This window comes from Ursus arctos, unplaced genomic scaffold (assembly GCF_023065955.2).
Source record: "Ursus arctos isolate Adak ecotype North America unplaced genomic scaffold, UrsArc2.0 scaffold_11, whole genome shotgun sequence".
Classification (NCBI taxonomy): Eukaryota; Metazoa; Chordata; class Mammalia; order Carnivora; family Ursidae; genus Ursus; species Ursus arctos.
In genome coordinates this window covers 20,548,867-20,570,302 of record NW_026622775.1, presented here as the reverse complement: position 1 = coordinate 20,570,302, position 21,436 = coordinate 20,548,867, and the positions used below count along the sequence as shown (strand labels likewise).

The window sequence follows — 21,436 nt, the reverse complement described above, 5'->3', positions numbered from 1 at the left end:
AGAAGAATGAAATCTTGCCATTTGCAACGATGTGGATGGAACTAGCAGGTATTAAGTTAAGTGAAATAAATCAGTCAGAGAAAGACAAATACCATATGATTTCAGTCATATGTGGAATTTAAGAAACAAAACAGATGAACATAGGGGAAGGGAAGGAAAAGTAAAATAAGATGAAAATAGAGAGGGAGACAAACCATAAGAGATGCTGAACTCTAGGAAAGAAACTGAGGGTTGCTGGATGGAAAGTGGGTGGGGGGAAGGGGTAACTGGGTGATGGGCATTAAGGAAGGCACTTGATGCCACGAGCACTAGGTGTTATATGCAACTGATGAATCAGTAAATTTTACCCCAGTAACTAATAATACAGTATATGTTAACTAAATTGAATTTAAATAAAGAATTCTGAAAAAATACTATGCAGAATTTAAAAAGCAGTATAAACCATTGCTGTATCTTCTCAAAGAAAATCAGTACAAAGCATAAAAGAGATTAAAGGAAATTCAACTTCGAAGAAGGCAGGAAAGGAAAAAAAAGCAAAAAAGTATGTAGATACAAGCACAAAAGAAACTGGTAGACATAAATACAGGAGAACTGTAAGGACAAACAGTAAACATATCAGAAATGATAATAAATGTGAACACAGTAGACTACAGAGATGATCAGATTGGATTAAAAGACAAAATTCAGCTATATGATATGTATAGGAGAAGTACCTAAAACAGAGGCCCATGAAGACTGAAAGAGAAGACAAAAAATACACCTAAAGACTGTCAAAGCAAAATGTATTTAGCCTTCAAAATTAAGCTAGAAACTCCTTAACTACTTCCATTTTTAGAGGGAAACTCTTATTTCTCATATTTTTTCCCTAAGAGAAGAGCTTACATAATTTTTCCCCTGAAAACTGGATTACCAATGTACTAAAATGGGTTAATTCTAATAGATATTGCCAAATTACTTTTACACTAATTAATCAACACCTGAGAATGCCCTGTTCCTCTTAGCAAGCACTATTATTTTTTACCAATCTCTTTGATAAAAAGAAACGATTTTGTTTTAATTTTACATTTCTCCAACTATAAATGTGGTGAGCGTTTATTACCTTTTGATTCACTATATATATTTCTGTCTTTGTGAATTTATCTGCTCATATCTTTTGTCCGTATTTCTATCAGGTTGTCTTTTTCTTATTAACTCTGCAATTTATGTTGCAAATTATTTTTCTTCTCACTGCCTTAGGCAAAAACGTCCAAAACAATGTTGAGTAATTGTGGCATTAGGCATTCCTGTCTACTAAATGGAATTAGTTCAAATATTTCTAATTGTAAAAAACAGCAGGAAATATTAGGTTAAAAAGTCTTTATCATATTTATAGTTTTATTTCATTCCCATTTTACCTTGAGTAAAAGGTAATGGCTGTCCCACTATCAAATATTCTTTTTCTTCATCTTAACTATTGCATTAAGTTCTACAGTGTTAAAATGTTTATCATTAAAATATATAGATATTTTCAAATAAAGGAAGAGAAACTATGTATTTACCATTTGCAAGATTAATTTTAAAAATTTAACTGGCTCCTAAACAGGCAACATAATTTAAAAATGAGCTTACTAGTAACTTACTTTAAAATAAGTATTTAATTAAATAAATCAAAAGATAAAGCAACTTATCTCTGTATTTATTTTTTTATAAAATGCATTTTCAGAAATGTTTCATTAGAAACTGGTGCTACAAAAATAAATATAAAACAAATATACATGTTTACATATGTTACTTACAACATAAATACACATTATTTACATGGTCAAAACCTCAAAAACTCCAGCATATTTTTTCCATGATTCTCAACATGTCTGAGAAGTAGGGAAAACAATAAAAAAAAAGCATAAATATGCCACACACCGCTTATATTTTTGCTTTTAAAAGGCTGTTCAATACAAATATATGAACACAAAGTTTGGGGGTATATGTTCTAAGAGCAAAGTCCAGTGTACTATTTTAATCTATGACCAGTACATTTTAGAAGTTTCATTCTGCTTGGTTCTCACATTAGAATACATCCATTATGGTACAGATTAAAATTGTCTTTTATAGAAAGGCTTTCTGAGGAAGTTATATTAAATTAAAAAAGTCACTTTACTTGAAAGCCAACAAAGTTATTTATTAGACTTATGCATCTAAAAGGAGCTTTAATTATTCAAAACTAGGAGCTGGATTAGAAAACATCAAAAGGATGGACGAAAGACACTGTAATTTCTGTTTGATGTAATCTGGTAATTTTTCATTTTCTCCATACCTAAGTGAAGCAAAAGAAAAAAAAAAAAGACAAAAATATAACTTAATTAATTGGTTTGTATGAGAGCACCAAAAGGCATATTCTATTTTTCAGTAATTCTTCAATGAAAGAGGCACCTCAGAAAAATTACGCAAAATTATTTAAGTAGATACCTAAATCAAGTTAAGCATATCCAGTTTGTTTCCTTTTAAAACAGGCCACTTTCTAAATGTATTTAAATAATAAAAAGAAAATTAAGTAAAAAACTTGAGCTGACTTGAAAACTGGATTCTTCATTAAACTGAAGGCCCTAATCTAAAAAACATACCTTATTAAATCATTTATTTAAACATATAGAGAAAACAAAATTATATAGCAAAGGGCTAAATTTCAACCATTATTTTAAGAACTTACCTAGTTGTTTGACCATTTGGTGATGTATAACTGATAGAAGACACTCCTGCCTGCACGACCAACTGGGACCCATCATTGAATTGAACCCACACAGCTCCACTAGTTAACTAGAAAAATAATAAGTGTGCAAGATTACTATACAGTACACGATTTAAAGTTCTTAAAAGGTACTCATGTTTAACAGGTTTTTCACATAGTTAAAAAAACAATGCTCGGAGCTCTTGGGTGGCTCCCTCAGTTAAGCATCTGACTCTTGATTTCAGCTTGGGTCATCATCTCAGGGTCCTAGGATCAAGCCCCATGTAGGGCTCCCCACAGCAGGGAATCTGCTTGCCTCCCTCTGCCCCCCAACTGCTTGTGCTCGCAAGCACACGCTCTCTTAAATAAAGTAAATCTAATGGGGCACCTGGGTGGCTCAGCCGTTAAGTGTCTGCCTTCGGCTCAGGGCGTGATCCCAGCATTCTGGGATTGAGCCCCGCATCAGGCTCCTCCGCTGGGAGCCTGCTTCTTCCTCTCCCACTCCCCCTGCTTGTGTTCCCTCTCTCGCTGGCTGTCTCTCTCTCAAATGAATAAATAAAATCTTAAAAAAAATAAATAAAAATAAAAAAAACACCCTCTCAGAAAACTACAAATATGGGGCTTTGATGGTAGTAGCACTGAGAATATTCACATCTTTTCAGATTATTCCTTTAATAGCTATAGCATTAAAATATTAAAATTATTCTAAATGAATCCTGTTTCCCATTCATTTCTACTACGATGTCTGAGTAGTTTTGGGTCCTCCTCCCGACTCCAATAGCATTTCTAATGAAGAAGAGATTTAGGAAATAACAAAAGTAACATTTTTTTAAATTAGGATTTTCCTCTATTCTTTGTTCTTGGGACACAGAATTTCTCTTCTGCCTGAGAACATTACACCTTAGCCTTTGCAATTATTCCTTTAGTCACTGGTATTTGATATAGTGACTAATATACAATGTAGCACTCCAGACAGCCGAGAGAAGACATGTATACTGGAATCAAACAGACCTGGGTTTACAACCAGACTCTGCCAACTACTGAGTAGGACTCTACAAGTCAATCAACAATTATAAGCCATAATTTTACTATCTATGAAAGGAGGTAACGCCAACTTTACTAGGTTTTATTTTGGAGAATAACAAAACAAAATATGTGAAAAACATGGTACCACATAGCAGGTACTCAACAAATGCTGAGTTCCCTTCATTTATTTCCTGCCCCCATAAAGGTAGGAAGATGGCATTTTTCTTCACTGGCAAGTAAAAATCACATGTACTATGCTCAAGTCTCCAATCTTCAAGTTTTCAGATAAATTATACATATAGGCTCACACCTACATATAATTCTGTAAGTTTGAACTCAATGTGGACTTAATATTTAAATGCAAAAAGCCTTTTCAGCCAAATGAAAGTTACGCTAGTAATAGATTACAAATAGTTTGTAAAACTTAAATGTCATGAACATCATTCTCAATTCCCAAAAAGTAGCCATTATCATGACATGTCTACTGGTTTTTTTAAAGATTTTATTCATTTATTTGAGAGAGAGAGAAGAGTGCGTGCACACGCAGGGGGAAGGGCAAGAGTAGGAGGAGGGGCAGGGGGAGAAGCAGACTCCCTACTGAGTGTGGAGCCCACAGCAGGGCTCTATCCCAGGACCCTGAGATCATGACCTGAGCCAAAGGCAGACACTTAACTGACTAAGCCATCCAGGCACCCCTCTGTTTTTCTTAATTTATTTTTTAAATTGAAGTATAGCTGACATACAATGTTATGTTAGTTTCGGGTATACAACATAGTGATTCAACAATTCTATTTGTTTCCCATCTGTCACAACATTATTACAGTATTATTGACAATATTCCCTATGCTGTACTTTTCATTTCTGTGACTTATTTGACAACTGGAAGTGTGTACCTCTTAGTCCCCTTCACCTAGTTTGCCAATCCTCCTCCCCTCTGGCAATGACCCGTTTGTTCTCTTTATTTATGAGTTTCTGTTTTCTGTTTTGTTTTTTTCCTTCCACATGTAAGTGAAATCATATATTTGTTTTTCTCTGACTTATTTCAGTTGGCATAATACTCTCTAGTGCCATCCACGTTGTCACAAATGGCAAGATTTTTTGATGGCTGAGTGATATTCCATCGTCTATATACACATACTTTTTTAAAATGTAAGTTATGTATGTATATTTATTAATTAATTAATTTTAAATAGGCTCCATGCCCAACATGGGGCTTGAACTCACAGGTCTGAGATCGAGTCACATGCTCTAGGGACTAAGGAAGCCAAGTGCCCCTACACATACATCTTCTTTATCCATCTATCAGTGGACATTTGCATTAAAACACTTGTTTTTATTTTTTTATTTATTTATATCTCATCCTCTTTTTATTTCAATTTTTGTTTATGTTTTATAAAAATACATAATGAGTACAACAGTATTTGCACAGAATTTATAAATAGGTAATGATGTATGTTGGCTGCGACATGTTAACAATTTTTTCATTATGGGGTGCAGGATGAAAAACAATCTGACGAATGCTGGCCAAATGCTCAGGGACTGATTTATTTTGAAGAAAGCCTCACACTCTCACGCTTTTGTTTCAATAAGTGCTTCTCCTCTCACATTGAAAACACTTGTTTTTAAAACTTTAAAAACAAATGACAAAAACAAATCACTTACACCTTGCCAATCTATTAACAATACCTAGAGTTCTCCAAGTGTATACAAATAAAAAATGTCTAAAATTTTAATATAACCAATGTAAAAAAAGGTGTAAAAACTTTCTTGCAAAGAGAAATCTTTAAAATAATTTATTTTTTTGATAATTGTCTAATTACTATGAAAACTAAAGAAATTCATACTAAGAAAATTCACTTTACTATAAAAACTTCTCACCTGTGTAGCCCAACCAACATTTTTCACAAAAACAGATTTCAAAAGTTGTGCTGATTTAGGAAGACAATCTTTTAGACTAGAAGAGAGGTTTGTTCCAGAAGCTGCAGCCGTAAAGCCACGTCCTTCATTTGTAACCATCTACAAACAGTAAAAGACAAGAAGATACTATTCCTTAGCATTTTTATAAGCCAACTTCAACAAAACTGAAAAATGACTAGATTTTCATTAGCTTAAAATAATTTTTTAATAACAAAGTTAAAAAATTAAAATATAACCACATAATAAACTTCAGATTTAAAGTATTAACAAAAAACCCGCAAATATATAACCACATTATGGAAAATTAGAGAAATACAGAAGAAAAATCACACAGTTGCTGCTTTCATTTAGGTAGATTTCTTTTGTCTTTTTTTCCCCCAAGGCATAATTTTTCATAACTGCAATTATAGTATCTATGTACATGTGTGTGAGTATATACACACAGATCTATTTCTTTAATGCTTGCATTTTTCTATAATGCTATGTAGTAGTTATAGGCATGACAGTTCATGGAATAAAAATTTAGTAAGTTTATGTAACCAATGACCTATCATGGATACTAAGGCAGTCAAAGATATTCTTACTAGTAAAAATAAAATGATATATATAATAATATATTTAGCTTTTTCCCAGAGGGGTCAGGTTAGGCCTCACAGGGCTAATATTTAAATTGAAACCTGAAGGATGAGAAAGAATTACCATTAAGAGGTTGGAGAAAAGTTCCAGGTTAAGTGAAGAGCATGTGAAAAGGTCCTGAAAGTTTGACTTACTTGAAGAACTAAAAGAACGCACAGACAGTAGAGGGTAAAGCAGGTGGGGGAGAAGTAGACAGGTGATAGTAAGTCCATAGTAAGGAATTCAAATTTTATATGAGGGGCATGAGGCAATCACTGAAGAGTTTAAAGTACAGAAGTGACATATATTTACTTACAGAAGGATTAAGTATTGGTGCCGGTTTTGGAGAAGCAGCACTATTTATCATTTTATTCAAAGATGCTCTATCACTCATCAGGTAGTTTGGATCCACAGAAGTAGGAGGTGATAAGGCCTTAGGTGAACTAGTATTACCAGGTTTTCTGAAGCAGAAAGAAATGTCCAAATATATTCCCTTAAAGCTTTCAAATTACAGAAAACTAAAAAGTGTCCATAATGTAAACACCAAACTATTTTTTTTAACATTTCTGATACATTTTAGCCATATTTTTAAAATTTTCAAACATTTACCTTCCTACAATTATTGGGAAAAAGGGGGCATTTCCACTTTTCTTCTCCTCTTCTGAAATTATGGATTCCAGGCCTAAGCAAATACGATGGCCCTATTTCAAAAGAACAGAGCTTTCTGTCATTATTTCACCTGTCATTTGGAATCACTATTAATTGGTATGAAAAACCTACCACGACTAGGTACATACCTCATTTGCATGGTCCATATACATTTTTATTTCCCCTTTCAAGCTATTAATTTCACTTTCACATTTTAAGGTATAAGATTTTCCAGTCTTTTCAATCACCTGAATTAAATCTTCAGTTTTGTGTATCTTTGCTCCTTAAAGAATAAGAAGAAAACTATTCTTTTATCATTTCTTTAAATATTCCTGTGTTTATACTCATTATCATACTTGTGCATAAATATCAAGGTATAGTCACTTGCTGACCATTAATGAGGCTCTGTATGTATTCAATAAATAAAAGCCATCCATTTTTTTTTCTGCATATATCTGCCTTAGGTCTGATACTTCTATGGTACTTAAAAAAAATCACTGATCTCAAACAAAAACATAATTGAAGGATAGCTATAATTATATGTGTACCGTGTGAGTGTATGTGCTAGGTGTCCCTTAAAGAGAGTTTTACGGATTAAAAAGTAAATCATCTTCATAGAATAGATTTAGAAAATAATATTCTCTAGTTCAACCCTATCTTTTTACCACATTTGTAACTATCATTTGGTATATGCCCATTTGAGTTTCTAGTAAGAAATAGGGTATTTATTTCAGGTGATTCTGTACTATCAACCTGAATATTGTTAAATCTGAGCTACACAGAGTAAGAGGTCTAATATACATATTGGAGAATAAGCTGTTTACACGGAAGTATATATAAATAAATTTGGTTAACGTATTTAACATATAGGACACTGTGCTGTGTAATTAATTTGTATGAATATATAGCTTATAAACTTGTGGTGCTGAATTTAAAAAAAAAACTACTAAATTATAAACTAAAGGGAAAAAAATTACCATTTTTAAATGGTACTTACCATCATAAAACCAAACCTCAAAATCAGCATCAGGGGAATTCTCCATCAAAATACATTTAGCATATCTTGTAAAATAAGTTATTTTGGGTGATTTAGATCTTACAAGCTGTACAAATCTGGAAGCATATTGATATTTTCGCCAGTACTTCTCTGGAGAAGAAAAGAAAAAAATTACCTAGTAGTAGGAAAGAAAGTGTTGATTTGACATATAAATTCCGCAAGTTTAACACTGATCTCTACTCTTCCTCAAAAATTCAAGTTGATAGGTTAGAAACCTTATTACCAAAATAAAGATATTTAAGTCATGCAAGTCTATTATCTTAATGAAAACTAAAGACAGTATAATACAATTCCCAAGAAGTATATAACAAAATCTGATGAGTAGTACCATGACTATTTAAAAAATCTTTCTTCAAATCACTGACTCCTTATTATAAGTAATGATTCCAGAAAAGTTTTAATAATTTAAATGAAAAAATTTCTACCTGAGATATCAGAATCAGACTATCAGGAAAAGATGTAGTTTTTTTTTAATGTTAGTAAAGCACAGAGTTTTGTGGTCCTAATATTCAAGTCAGTTTTTACAATTCCCTGTAACTACAGTCACTTACAGTATTTAATCTTGTCTATCTGCTTTCATTTCTAATAGGGTTAGATTAGATAAGTTTTCTTGTTTGATTCTAAAAGTCACTTCAGTGAAGTTTTACTATTCAATATTTAATCCCCACCCATAATATCCAGAAGCTGAACAAGGAGTCAAATTTGGTTAGACATAATAATAGATGATCATTTATGGAGCATAATGGTTTCAAAAGTCAAAAATTAGATACTTTGTGTTGAATTTTAAACAAAATTCTAGACAAATTAGTAACTAAACAAGTGTACATATTGTATTTGTGTGATATATGACTAATATTCCATAGTGTCTACTTCAATACGTGATAACACAGAATATGACTAATCACTGGATTAGTAAGGTACACCACATCTCACCATATATAAAGGATGAGAAGATGAGCTATAGCCTGGCTGAAGCAAGACATTTACAATCTATGATATCCACACTTATGGAATTTACGTATATATACATCCATTATCTAAATTTATTCTCTGGTAAATTTACATACCTGGTAAATTGTCAAAGCTGTACCTACTGATGTTGTCTGTAGGGGGTGGTGGTCTATCAGCAAGAGGAAAACCTCTTCCATCATTAGGATAGTAAACAGTGATCTGCCAAAAAGTGTTTTAAGAATTCTAATTATATGCCATTAAGTTAGAGTGCTATATTTTGTTAATAAAATTATGAAAAGAGCTTACATGTAAAATTAAATATTATTTTATTGAAAATACTAAACATTTTCTAGAAGAAATTATTTTGCTTTTCAAACTTAAGCTTAAAGTTTAGATTTTGCTACAAGTTATAATTATTTTAAAAACTAATTAAATACATGTAGTATTCTATTTTAGTTTTTGACTTTCAGAGATATCATCACATTAAGAAAACCAATTTTTAACTATTTTAACGATATCCTTGTAGAATGAATTGGAATGCCAAATGCTTAATGATGATTTAAAGTTGCAAAATAAAGTAAAGCCACATTACCATATTTCCGTCACTAGATATTTGAAGAACTTCTTTCACATATTCTTGAGATGCATGCTCCTTTAGAAGTTCCACACACACCTCCTCGGAATCAAGTATGCTAACCTAAAAAACAAGAAACTAACTTTAGTAACAATTCTCTTGTTTACTATAATAGCTGACACATATAATACTTAAAAGTACTTAACCATAGCAGAAACAAAAATTCAAGTCAAAATCAAATGGCTGCTTCTCTGCAGCAGTCTATACCAGAGGTGTATCTGAGCACAATTGTGAAACATAAGGAGTAAAGGTAAGAAGGCATAATTAAGTGTGAAATGATAACCAGTGAGCAGAATGAAAGCAGAAGGTGGGAGTGGAGAATAAGGACTTTGAAAACACAATAGCAAGCCAAACAAAGGTAAGACTGGGTGAAATAGAAAACGAGGTACAAACAGGAGGAAGATGGAATTAAAAAATAAAAATCGCTATTCCCAATTCATACATCAATTTAAACTCTAAACTTGATTTTGTGTATACTCCTTTTCTTTAAATAGTTTCAGATGTTAAAAAAATTGAATTTTTAGTTTACCTTTTTGATATGAGACTAGATTAAATACAGAAACAATTAAGACAAAAGCAAAAAGCAGTATTAAGTGTTAATTTAGTAACTGGAATTATGAATAAAATAATATTTAACACAGTATTTAGCCACTGTTATTTTTAAATGTTTCTCATTATCAATAATTTAAAATTCAAAACTTATCAGTATCACTTCACCATTCTGAAAGTAGCCAGAAGAAAACACGAGCTATTTTTCCATAAACTCCCAGTCTCTTTTCTTTTAGAGTTTATCATGTAAATATCAAAATTATAGGAACCAAAAGAAACATATTCGATATAAGAAACCACATACTCAAGGAAAATATCACATAGTAATTTAGAAAAATAATAGACATACCACAGCCTTTTTGGTTTTCTGTCTAATCGGTTTTAACCTGTAAGCAGTCAAAGGAGATGTAATGCCTCGTAATGTACGTTTCTGATAACCCAATGGTGGCTCCATACCCCTAGTCTTGTTTTGTTCAGAAAGAGGATCTGAGCCAAAAATAGATTCTTGTTGAATTATCTCAGGTCTACTTTGAAATGCAGTCATGTATTTCATGGTATTCAGCTGCTTGGCAGAATGCACGTTATCAGAAGCATCAGGGCTCTTTTTGGTCCAAGCATTTCTTGATGTGTCCTGCAAATCTGGATGGCCTTGGAAATCTCCGTTTGGGTTAATGCTGTTGTATTCAGTATTTTCTCTTAAATGAGCTGCAATATACACAGAATGAAGCAATTTAGTGAAAAATGAAAAAAAAAGTCTACATAACACAATGTCATGCTAGTATAATTTTGTTTTGAGGTACAAAAGAAATCTAGTTAAAAAAATGCTTAAAATATTTCTAACAAATAAGCAGTTTTAAGACATGACATAATACAAGAATGACTTTAAAGATTTTATTTGAGAGAGAGAGAGAGACAGAGCATGAGCATAAATAGGTGGGAGGAGGCAAAGAAAGAGGGAGAAGCAGACTCCCCACTGAGCAGGGAGCCCAACATGGGGCTCGTTCCCAGGACCCTGGGACCATGACCTGAGCAGAAGGCAGACGTTTAACCGACTGAGCCATTCAGGCACCCCAAGAATGATTTTAAAAAACATTTTAATCCAGATTGCAAAGATATACCTTTATACTCCTAAAACTACGAAAGAAAAGGTATTAATATGAAATTTGTTTTTCAATCAAGGCAAAATCTACGGTCACTTACTAATTCTAAAACAAATAACTGCCAGCGCTCCAACAAGTACAGATTTGAGGAGTTTCCAGGTAATCATTCTACATAATATGTAAATTTATCCTCTTTAAAGCTGAGGACTGTCTGACCATCTTTACTTATAGAATATGCAACTAAAAGCAAAAACAATATATGAAAGTTTTAATATTATTAATATTTAATATTACAAGTGTATTTGCACCACATTTTTTAAGAGTTCTTGTTGAATTTTACCCATTTGTATTTTTTTATGGTTTTAGTGTTCAGTGGGAACATTATTTTTTTAAAGCCCCTAAAATGATTAGACTATATAGATCTCTATAAGGCAATTTTTCAAATGCTAAACTCTAAAAATATATATTGTATTTTTTTCTCTAAATGACTTGTTAGTATACTTTCCTTCCTCCTACTCCCATTATGATAGAAATATTTTGTATGAAATAATACACTTTAAAATTGCAGCAGCACTACTAGATTATAAACAAGCTTATTTCTCCATCTCAGATATATATCCACATTACCAAATAAAAGAATCTATAAACACAACAGAAGGTTAAATGCAAGATTAAGTACATGGCAATTTTATAGTTTAAAAACCATAAACTTATCATCACCCACAAGTACACATAAAAAGATTAATTCCCTTTTGGGCTCTAGAAAATAATATATTTTTTAAAAAGAAAAAAAGAACAGACGCTTGAGGTAACATAACAACTCTGCTTAAATTATAGTCATATTCTGTACCCCTTGTCTGAAGTAATATAATACTTAGTAAGAAATGATCTCCTCCTCCCCATATGTTTTCTTTTTTATTCTCCCTTTTTTTCCATGGTTATTTCCAACCCACCTTCTGTGAGTCGGTCATGCTCATTAATAAGAAATGTTGAACTTTCAAACTCTGAATCTAAAATAATGACTGGGATGACAGCTGTTTAAAAATGTTAAGGTTTGGGGCGTCTAGCTGGCTCAGTCAGTAGAGTATGTAAATTTTTGTTTGTTTTTTAAAAGATTTTATTTATTTGGGAGAGAGAGAGAGAAAGAGCATAAGCAGGGGGAGGTGGAGGGGCAGAGGGAGAGAGAGAGGTAGGCTCTCTGAGCAGGGAACCCGACGTGGGCCAGATCCTGGGACTCTGGGATCATGACCTGAGCCAAAGGCAGACGCTTAACCAACAGCCATCCAGGCGTCCCAGGTATGTAACTCTTGATCTCAAGTTTGTGAGTTCAAGCCCATGTTGGGCCTAGGGCTCGCAAAAAAAAAACAAACAAACAAAACAAAAAAACCCATTCAGGTTTTAGTAGCTGTGTACTTTAGTGTATGAAGGTCCCACTGGTAAACCATGATATCCACATCAGCTTCTACTTAAAAATAAGGTCAACCATTTTTTTATTATTTTATAGGCACTGATAGTAGGTGCTTCTTACAGATAGGCTGCAAGAACAGAGAGATAAAGAGTAAGTCTATGAGCCAGACTGCTTGTGTTGGAATCCCGGCTTCTCTGCTTATAGGCAGTGTAGCTTGGCAAATTAAGCTCTGTGCAACACAATTCCTCATGTGTAAGATAGGGCTAATGATATTATCTTTATATCTTTTTAAAAGATTTTATTTATTTGAGAGAGAGAAAAGCAGTGGGGAGGGGCAGAGGAGAGAGAGAGAGAGAGAAGCAGACTCCCCGCTGAGCAGGAAGCCCGACATGGAGCTCCATCCCAGTACCCGGAGATCATGCATGACCTGAGCCACAGGCAGATGCTTAATCGACTGAGCAACCCAGGCACCCCTATCTTCGTATTTTTTGTGTGTGAGAATTTAATAAGTTAAAATTTGTAAGCATTAAGGACAGTAGCTGATACAGCAAATACTCAAAATGAGTGAAGTTATTATTATTGTTATTATAATATAATTTATTAAAAATCTATTTTTGTTTTTTAAAAATGTATTATTTTCTTAAGAAAATCCAAACAGAAAACTCACCCTTTATTTGCAGATTCTCAAACCACTGTTGTACCATTTCAGTCTGTGATGTCTGGTCTGGAAATGGAAAAGGAGTTTTTCCTGGACAAAGACGATTGGAGCTAAACAGAGAAAAAAAATTCTGATGAACTAATAAAAAAATTATTAGGTAATAACTTATGAAGATAAAAATATTTAAAAAGGTAGTTAGTTATCTTGTGATCTGAATACCTAGAAATTTTAGAGTAACTATAGAAACCAATATTTGCATAATTAAATTGTCTCTAAGAAGCTAAACATCCAGACCAAAATGCCCATGGTACCGTGACAATGTTTCTATATGGCTACTGCCTTCTTGTAATTTAAGCATAACAATCAAAGATCAGAAAAAGGAAAAAATAAACACTACAGTCATTAAAAAATTAGCCTTCATGTGAGAAGCAGTCAACAATATGATTACTCATCACTGGCTCATCTTGTGTGTGTGTGTGTTTGTGTGTGTGTGAGAGAGAGAGAGAGAGGAAGAGAGAGGGATAGAGAAAGAGAGAGAACAATTACTATCAGAGTACTTTAGGGATCAGATACGTTTAATATGACACTTTGCACTGGAGATCTGCTTCCTATAAAATAAAAAATGAAACAAAACTCTCAAGTATTAAACACATTCATGAGCACATATACTCATTATGAAAGTTTTTTAACTACAATTAAAAATCATCATTCTGATTCTCTTTCTAATAAGAAATAGCAATCATAGCTAAAAAGTACCCCAGGAAGGTCTGACAACATTAGAAAAAATTAACCCTCCTTAGTTAGATGCAGCTTCATAATTGTGCTAATGTAACATTTACAGAAAAAGAAAATGCTTTTGATAGAATTCTTCTTACCGTGGTTGATCATTATCAGGTCTTTCAAAAGATCCAGAACTATTGGATGTCTTTTCTTTAAAGAAATGAAAAATATTGACATTGCTGTTTGTAGGTGAGTATCTTTCTTCATTTTCATCTACTCCTGATCTTTTGGATTTTGAAAGCATTTCTGCTGAGTGACATCGTTCCATTGTATGTGTTCTTGGTCGAGACTGACTATTAGAAGTGCCAGATCTATCAGAGGAATGGGCTCTACGTAGGTATCGAGAATGTGGCCTTTCTTCTGTATCCTGGGTCACTCTTCCCCTTCCACTATTACTGGTTTCTTGTTCTTGATTTCCCCACTGAGTATAAAGACTGCTTCCATCTCCTGAAGAAGAAAAATCACTTGAATTTTTATTCTTTGGAAATATAGTCACTTTATTTGGGAGTGGCTGACCAATCAAAAGTCTTCTTCTGTCAAAGAAACTACCACTTACACTGGTACTAGAAGAAGCCGTAATTGCAGTAGAAATTGTGGCATGTCCACTGTCAATTGAATCTTCTACAGTTCCTAAATCTTTACTTCTTGTTGAAGAATTTCGGGACATAAAAGGATGGTCTAATACTGAAGACAGACTTAAACGATCTGCTGGATTTCTCCGAAGTAACTGGTGAATAAGGTCCTTGGCCTCTCTTGTCAAAAAAGTTGGTATTTCATAATCTGCCAGTACTACTTTATTTAATGTGTTCTTGACTGTGTCAGTGTCAAAAGGTGGTCTCCCAATAAGCAACGTATAAAACATACAGCCCAAGGACCAAACATCAGATTCAAGTCCATGTGCACTTCGAGTTGCAATTTCTGGTGAAATATAATTAGGAGTTCCACATAATGTATAGTGCTTCTCATGTGGCATTTTCAATTGAGTTGCCAGTCCAAAATCAGCAATCTTGATGTTCATATTACGGGTAAGTAAGAGGTTAGAAAGTGTGAGGTCCCGGTGTAATATACCATGAGAATGGAGATACAACATTCCTGTGATGATCTGGTGCATAAAGTGTCGAGCTGTTGGAATGCAAAAAATAAAATTTACAATTTAGAAAATCTGACAGATTCAGTATTTAGAATCTTAGAATTCAGTTTTTAGAAACCCAAGTACATGTGCCACAGTATTACGTTAGAACACGAGCTTGCAGCTTAGTTTTTACCAACCAAAATACTATTATGATAATTTCATAATATTCTTTAAGTTCCTTTAAGACAACTGGGCACTCTTTCTAATCTTTGTCCTTTCCAACTGATGAGTTTTCTATATAGTTAAAGAAAGCTTAATTATATTAGCACTTTGGGAGAGACTAGAGTAACTAGAGTCCCCAGAAGTCCACAGCAATTGAGAAAAAATACTTATAATTGCACAATTTGTAAATACATTCTAATTGTAAAAAAGAAAAAAGAAAGCTAGTTTCTCTGATGTCCTCCCAAACCCTCACCAAAAATAACCACTACTAATAGTGTATATATATTGTTTTATACTTTTGTGCTTATGCACATTTAAGTCTATAGAAATACAATGTAATACACGCTTTAAAATATAAAGAAGGTATAAAAAATACAGTTTCATTACTTTTTCCCCCACTTCACAGTATTTTTTGAAATATTTCCATGTCGGCACACATATATTATTTTCTTTTTAAAGATATATCTGTTTATTTTAGAGGTGCCTGGGTGGCACAGTCATTAAGCCTCTGACTCTTCATTTTGGCTCAAGTCATGATCTCAGGGTCAGGAGATGGAGCCCCAGGCTGGGCTCTGTGCTCAGCAGGGAGTCTGCTTAAGATTCTCTCTCCCTCTGCCTCTCCCCCTCCCTCTCTTTCTCTCTAAAATAAATAAATCTTTAAGAAAAGATGTGCTAATCCTTAAAAAAAAAGATTTATTTATTTTAAAGAAAGACAGAGAGAGAGAGCACAAGCAGGAAGGGCAGAAAGGATCTCAGACTCCATGCTGAGGATGGAGCCTGGTATGGGGGCTTAATCTTACGACCCTGAGATCACAACCTGAGCTGAAACCACAAGTTGGAGGCTTAACTGAGTGCGTCATCCAGATCCCCCATAAATGTTCATTTTATTTAATTGTTATTGATGAATATGTGGTCATTTCTGATATTTCAAGATTACAAAAAATATAGGAATAAACATTTTGTATCCACTTGTTTTCTTATGCATACGTATGGGGTGGTTCTCTATGTTAAATTCAAGAAGTAGAATCACTGGGTTGAAGGATAAAATTTAGTATTTTAATACTTGCCAAATAGCCCTCCAAAAGGCTGTATTTTCATGCACATCCTTGTTAACACTGGGTGGTCTCAATGCACTGAGTAAACAAAAATGGTACTCTGCTACTTTAGTTGGCGCTCTTACGATTGCTATAGAGTTGGAGCATCTTTTCATTTATTTTTTGGCCATTTGTGCTTTTATTTCTGTGAAGTCTCCTTATATCCCCTACCCATTTTTCTACTGGATTACCCTTTTTTTAAGGCATCCCTTATATTTTTTAATATTAATTTAATGTTAATTTAATATTAATTTGCCAGTCATATATTTTACAAATATTTACTTCCTTTCTTTGTATTTTAAATTTGACTTAATCTTTTGTCATACATGTTCTTAATTTTAATTAAGTCAAATTGATAATACTTTTCCTTTATAGCTTTTGTAGATTTTATTTAAGAAGGCTTACTATTATACAGTATTACAAAAAAATGAATAGTTATCATTAATGTGTGTACACACATTTTTCAACTTGTATAACTACCTTTTGAGTCAAAGAATATGAACATTTGCATAACTCAATACATATGACCAACTTGTTTCAAATGGATTATATAGACTTAAATGTATAAAAAGTCTAACAGCGACCACACTTGATAGCTTACCTGCAATCTCAGTTACTAGGGGAAGATAACCAGAAAACAATCATTTGTGTGATGACTCATGGACCTTATCTGATACTGATCTGAACTGTAAAAAGTTATTTATAAGAAACTACGGAAGTTGAAACTGACTATGCATTTGATACTAGGGAATTACTGGGTGTGATAATGACTTTGTGGTTATTATTATTATTATTTTTTAAAGTTCTTATATATACCAAAATATTTATAGATACAAAGTTGTCTACCATCAGCTTCAAAATACTCTGGAAAATTGGGGTACAAATGAAATATTTGATCATGAACTGATAGCTTTAGAAGCTGAAGGCTCATTATACTACTCCTTCTACTTGTATGTTTGACATTTTCTACAATAAATGACTTAAATAGTTATTTGTGTTTGACTTAGGAACTACTTTATAGACATCAGTAACATTCTTAAAAGCTTATCTCTAGACCTGAAAGGATACACACTAAATTGCTACCAGTGATTTAATTTAAAATGTGGTTTTGAGGAAAGATGGATAACAAATTTCTCCTTTTACTTCTGTAATGCTTAAATTATTTACAGGAATTAACCGCTTTTCTGATTTTGAGGGGGAGGGGGAGTCTCCTATTCTAGACCAAAGTAATAATTTAAACAGCTTTATTAAATATTACAAAATAGTACATTCTTCAAAAACTAGTTTTAAAAGAGTAAAATTTATATACACAAAAAGAAAAAAAGCAGTCACCTACCTTCGTTTTCTGAGAATGGTTTCATTCTGTTCTTTAGATACCTGTTCATTTCTCCATTATGGCACATTTCTAATACTAGATACACATAATTGCTATCTTCAAAATAGTTATACAGCTGAAATGTAAAAGGGCATAGTAAATGATAATATACAAAAATTTAATGTCCTTGGTCACTTTTATAAAATTTGTATTACCTCCAAGATAGAAGGATGTTTCAACTGGCAATGTATTTTCACCTCATTTTGGACTCTCTGCACCATTCCAGCTTTGTACATGGCTTTCTTATCTATCTAAAAATAACATGAGACATTTAAATATTGATGACGAACTTCCAAATGCGAAGTTTTCAAAAGTTAACTTTGAAGGGAAAGCATGCTTTAAAATATTCTTAAGTCCTTTTATCTACTTCTTTATGAGATCAATTTACTCTGTTGTCTGTTTTCTCCATGAACCTAACAGAGTGCTTGGAAAAGTGGACATTAAGTAAGTTTACCCAATGCATTCTAATATCCTCTCTCAATTTAAAGAATTTAATAGCACAATGATCATATCTATAATAACAACAACAAAAATCTAGCCAAGCTTTATTTTTTTGTTTTTTTTCACCCTGTTCCTCTTTTTCTGCTAGACAACCTTTAAAATAAAACTTCCCTTTCCCTACTGGTTTAGATAAATGATTCTTAATTTGTTTATGATACTCCTATTAGACTGACCCCCTAACAATCAAAACATAGTATTTTAGATTGTTACAGTGTAATATAGAACTAGGCACAAGTCCTACTCATTATTATAAACAAATTATTTGTTCTTTGATTTCTACCAATTACTGCAAGTTTTCATAATAACAAGTACTAGGTCTACTGAACATTAATGAAGATAAAACACTTATTTAAGCATAGTCAAGGATCTCCTAAGACATCCCAAGGTCAATCGCTGGACTTGGCACTATTGTCTTCCACGCTTAATCAAAATAAAAAGCTTCACAGGTAAGGAGTTTCTTACATCTTAAGTCACCTCTCTAATTACTTGCAAAGGAGAGGTGAAAAGTTGATTAATATATTCTTACCATTTTGATTGCAACTTCCAAACCAGTGTGAATGGACTCAGCTCTGTAGACACCAGCAAATGATCCTTTACCAAGCAGATTTCCAACTTTAAAATCCTTAAAAGTTAAAATTAAAGATACGTGTGATGACTCACAGGAGTAAAAAAGCAGACAGACAGGAAAAGACTGGAAAAAGATGATAAAATGGATCAAGAGGGGAATATGAATTCAAAATTCAAGCAGGTATTACACCTCGATACAGCAGGTGTCTGGGGTGGAAAGCATGTTGACACCTTGCGGGGATCCCTGAAAGTCCAGGCTGGGCTTCAGACAGCACCCTAATGAACTGCTTCCTCAACCTCAGTGCAACTTCAGCACCTCGCTCCAACCTCCAGCCAACCCCTGGGAGCAGAGGGCACGACTGGAATCCCGCCTCAGCTCCCGCCGGACGTAACCGCCATCCCCTCGGAGAAGGGGGAGGCAGCTCTGCCCTGTTCTAGCGCGGGAGACCGGGCGGGATAGCCTTGGTGTCTGAAGACAGACAGGCAGGGCCGCGAGCGACTCACCTGTGCCCCAACACCCCAGCCTGAGGGGCGGGGCGCTCCGCCCTAGACAGCCTGGAGGGCGGTTAGGACTCTCCCAAAGCACCTAGGCGCCCGCCCCGCAGCCGTTAAATTCGCCTGTCCCCTTCCTCGAGTCCTGCCACTCCAACTACCTCCCCTCACAACCTGCCCCGCAGAAGATTGCCAAGACTTTTCACCTCGATCTTCTCCCCGATGCAAGTCGCCATATTTCCAGGCTCAGGCCTGTGCTCCCCAGATTAGCTTCCTTCACGCAGTCCCTTCGAGGCAGCGCTCCAAGCAGCCAGCCGGTCTTGGCGCCCATCAGGCTTGGCTCTCTAGGCCGCCGCTCCGGGTGACGGCTGCACAGCCACCGAAAGGCCTCCCGGGTACCTTCCGAGACCAGGGCGGCGCCTCCGCGCTCCCATTTTGAAAAACTCCCGCCGGTTGCCGTCCCAGCCAGGCTAGCGGTGACGTAAAGAGACCGGTCGCTCCGGAGAGGCTGCACTGGCCGCGCATGCGTGGTAGGCTTTCCTTCACGGCCTAAGGGGCCTAGAACCGGAAATGGTCTGGTCGTCCTGTAGCATTGCTGAGGAATGTTGGCGGTCAAGGTTTCAGAAGGCCGGGTTTACTGTGGATAAAAGAACTAGCTTGAGAGATGAGACTTACAACTGGTAGGCTACTCGACGGTCTGGAAAACTACCTGCATTTCTATAAAGGGTTTAAAACGATTTTAAAAGTTCAAATGTTTAAATTTGACAGAATGGCACAGGGAAAAAAAAATCATTACATGGCTTAAACACCCTTTACACCTCTGCGTTTACTCCATAGATTTTCATCACTGTAATGAATGTGCATGGAGCTTTAAGAAATTGAACTCTATCTTTATTTTGGTAAGTTGCTATTAATTATGTTATTTGTATAGCAACTTACATTTAAGAGATCTCGCACGCTTTATGCAATGTATTGGTTAAAGGAGACATCTATAAGGTTGGAATGATCCACTTTTTGCAGATAAGAAGACTGTGATATTAAGGATTTAAAACTGACTATACCACAAGCTTAGATATTGTTTCTTCTTCTTTTTTTAAAAGATTTTATTTTTGGTGGGAGGGGGTGCAGAGGGAGCGAGAGAATCTCAAGCTGATTCACCATTGAGCACTGAGCCCCATGTGGGGTTCATCTCAGGACCCTGAGATCATGACCTGAGCAGAATTAAGAGTTTGATGCTTAACCCAATGAGCCACCCAGGCACCCCTAGATCTTCTGTTTCTAAATGGAAAACTCTTTTCTTCCACATTAATAGATAATATTAAGTTTACTTAAGTTTGTCTACCTGCAAGCTATAAAAAACTATTTAGAGAAAAGTCAAATTTTCCCCTTCATTTCTAAAAATCCTTCCTTAAAGATTGTATGTGATAATGCTTGAGCAGTGGTTCCAGAGTCCAGTCTTTCAATTAGACTTGGTTTTGATGTTGAATTTTCAAGAAATTCATGTAATTGACTATCAATTGTGGGGCTTTTTGGGGGGTTATCCTTTATTCCATTAATATCAGATATTATATTGACTTGTTTAAAAAACACAATTTTTCTTCTTTTGTTGTTTTTATTTATTTTAATTCCAGTATAGTTAACATACAGTATTATATTAATTTCAGGGGTACAATATAGTGATTCAACAATTCCATTCATCACCCAGTGCTCAATATGACAATACCTATTTCACCCATGACCCCCAACCTCCTCCCTTCTGGTAACCATCAGTTTATTCGCTATGGTTAAGAGTCTATTTCTTGGTTTGTTTCTCTCTCTCTCTCTTTTTCTCCTTTGATCATTCGTTTCTTAAACTCCACATATGAATGAACTCATATGATATGTCTTCCTCTGATTAACTTATTTCATTTAGCATAATATTCTCTAGCTCCATCATGTTGTTACAAATGGCAAGATTTCATTCTTTTTATGGCTAAATAATATTCCATTGTATATATACCACTGCTTATTTATCCATTCATCAATCAATGGACACTTGGGCTGCTTCCATAATTTGGCTATTGTAG

General features: G+C 34.3%; 1 protein-coding gene across 1 annotated transcript; it reads right to left on the bottom strand.

Annotated features, from left to right (window-relative positions):
* Positions 1 to 1,654: 1,654 nt before the first annotated feature.
* PLK4 (polo like kinase 4) lies at positions 1,655 to 19,889 on the bottom strand. Its single transcript, XM_026499305.4, has 16 exons — positions 19,577 to 19,889; positions 18,838 to 18,933; positions 17,966 to 18,061; positions 17,772 to 17,886; positions 14,143 to 15,169; positions 13,277 to 13,377; positions 10,451 to 10,806; positions 9,511 to 9,615; positions 9,035 to 9,137; positions 7,908 to 8,057; positions 7,060 to 7,193; positions 6,872 to 6,963; positions 6,579 to 6,723; positions 5,609 to 5,746; positions 2,687 to 2,793; positions 1,655 to 2,293 (listed from the first exon to the last, which is right to left on the bottom strand). The coding sequence occupies exons 1-16, from the start codon at positions 19,604 to 19,606 to the stop codon at positions 2,191 to 2,193; spliced, it is 2,898 nt and encodes a 965-aa protein (XP_026355090.1). The 5' UTR covers positions 19,607 to 19,889; the 3' UTR covers positions 1,655 to 2,190.
* Positions 19,890 to 21,436: the final 1,547 nt, after the last annotated feature.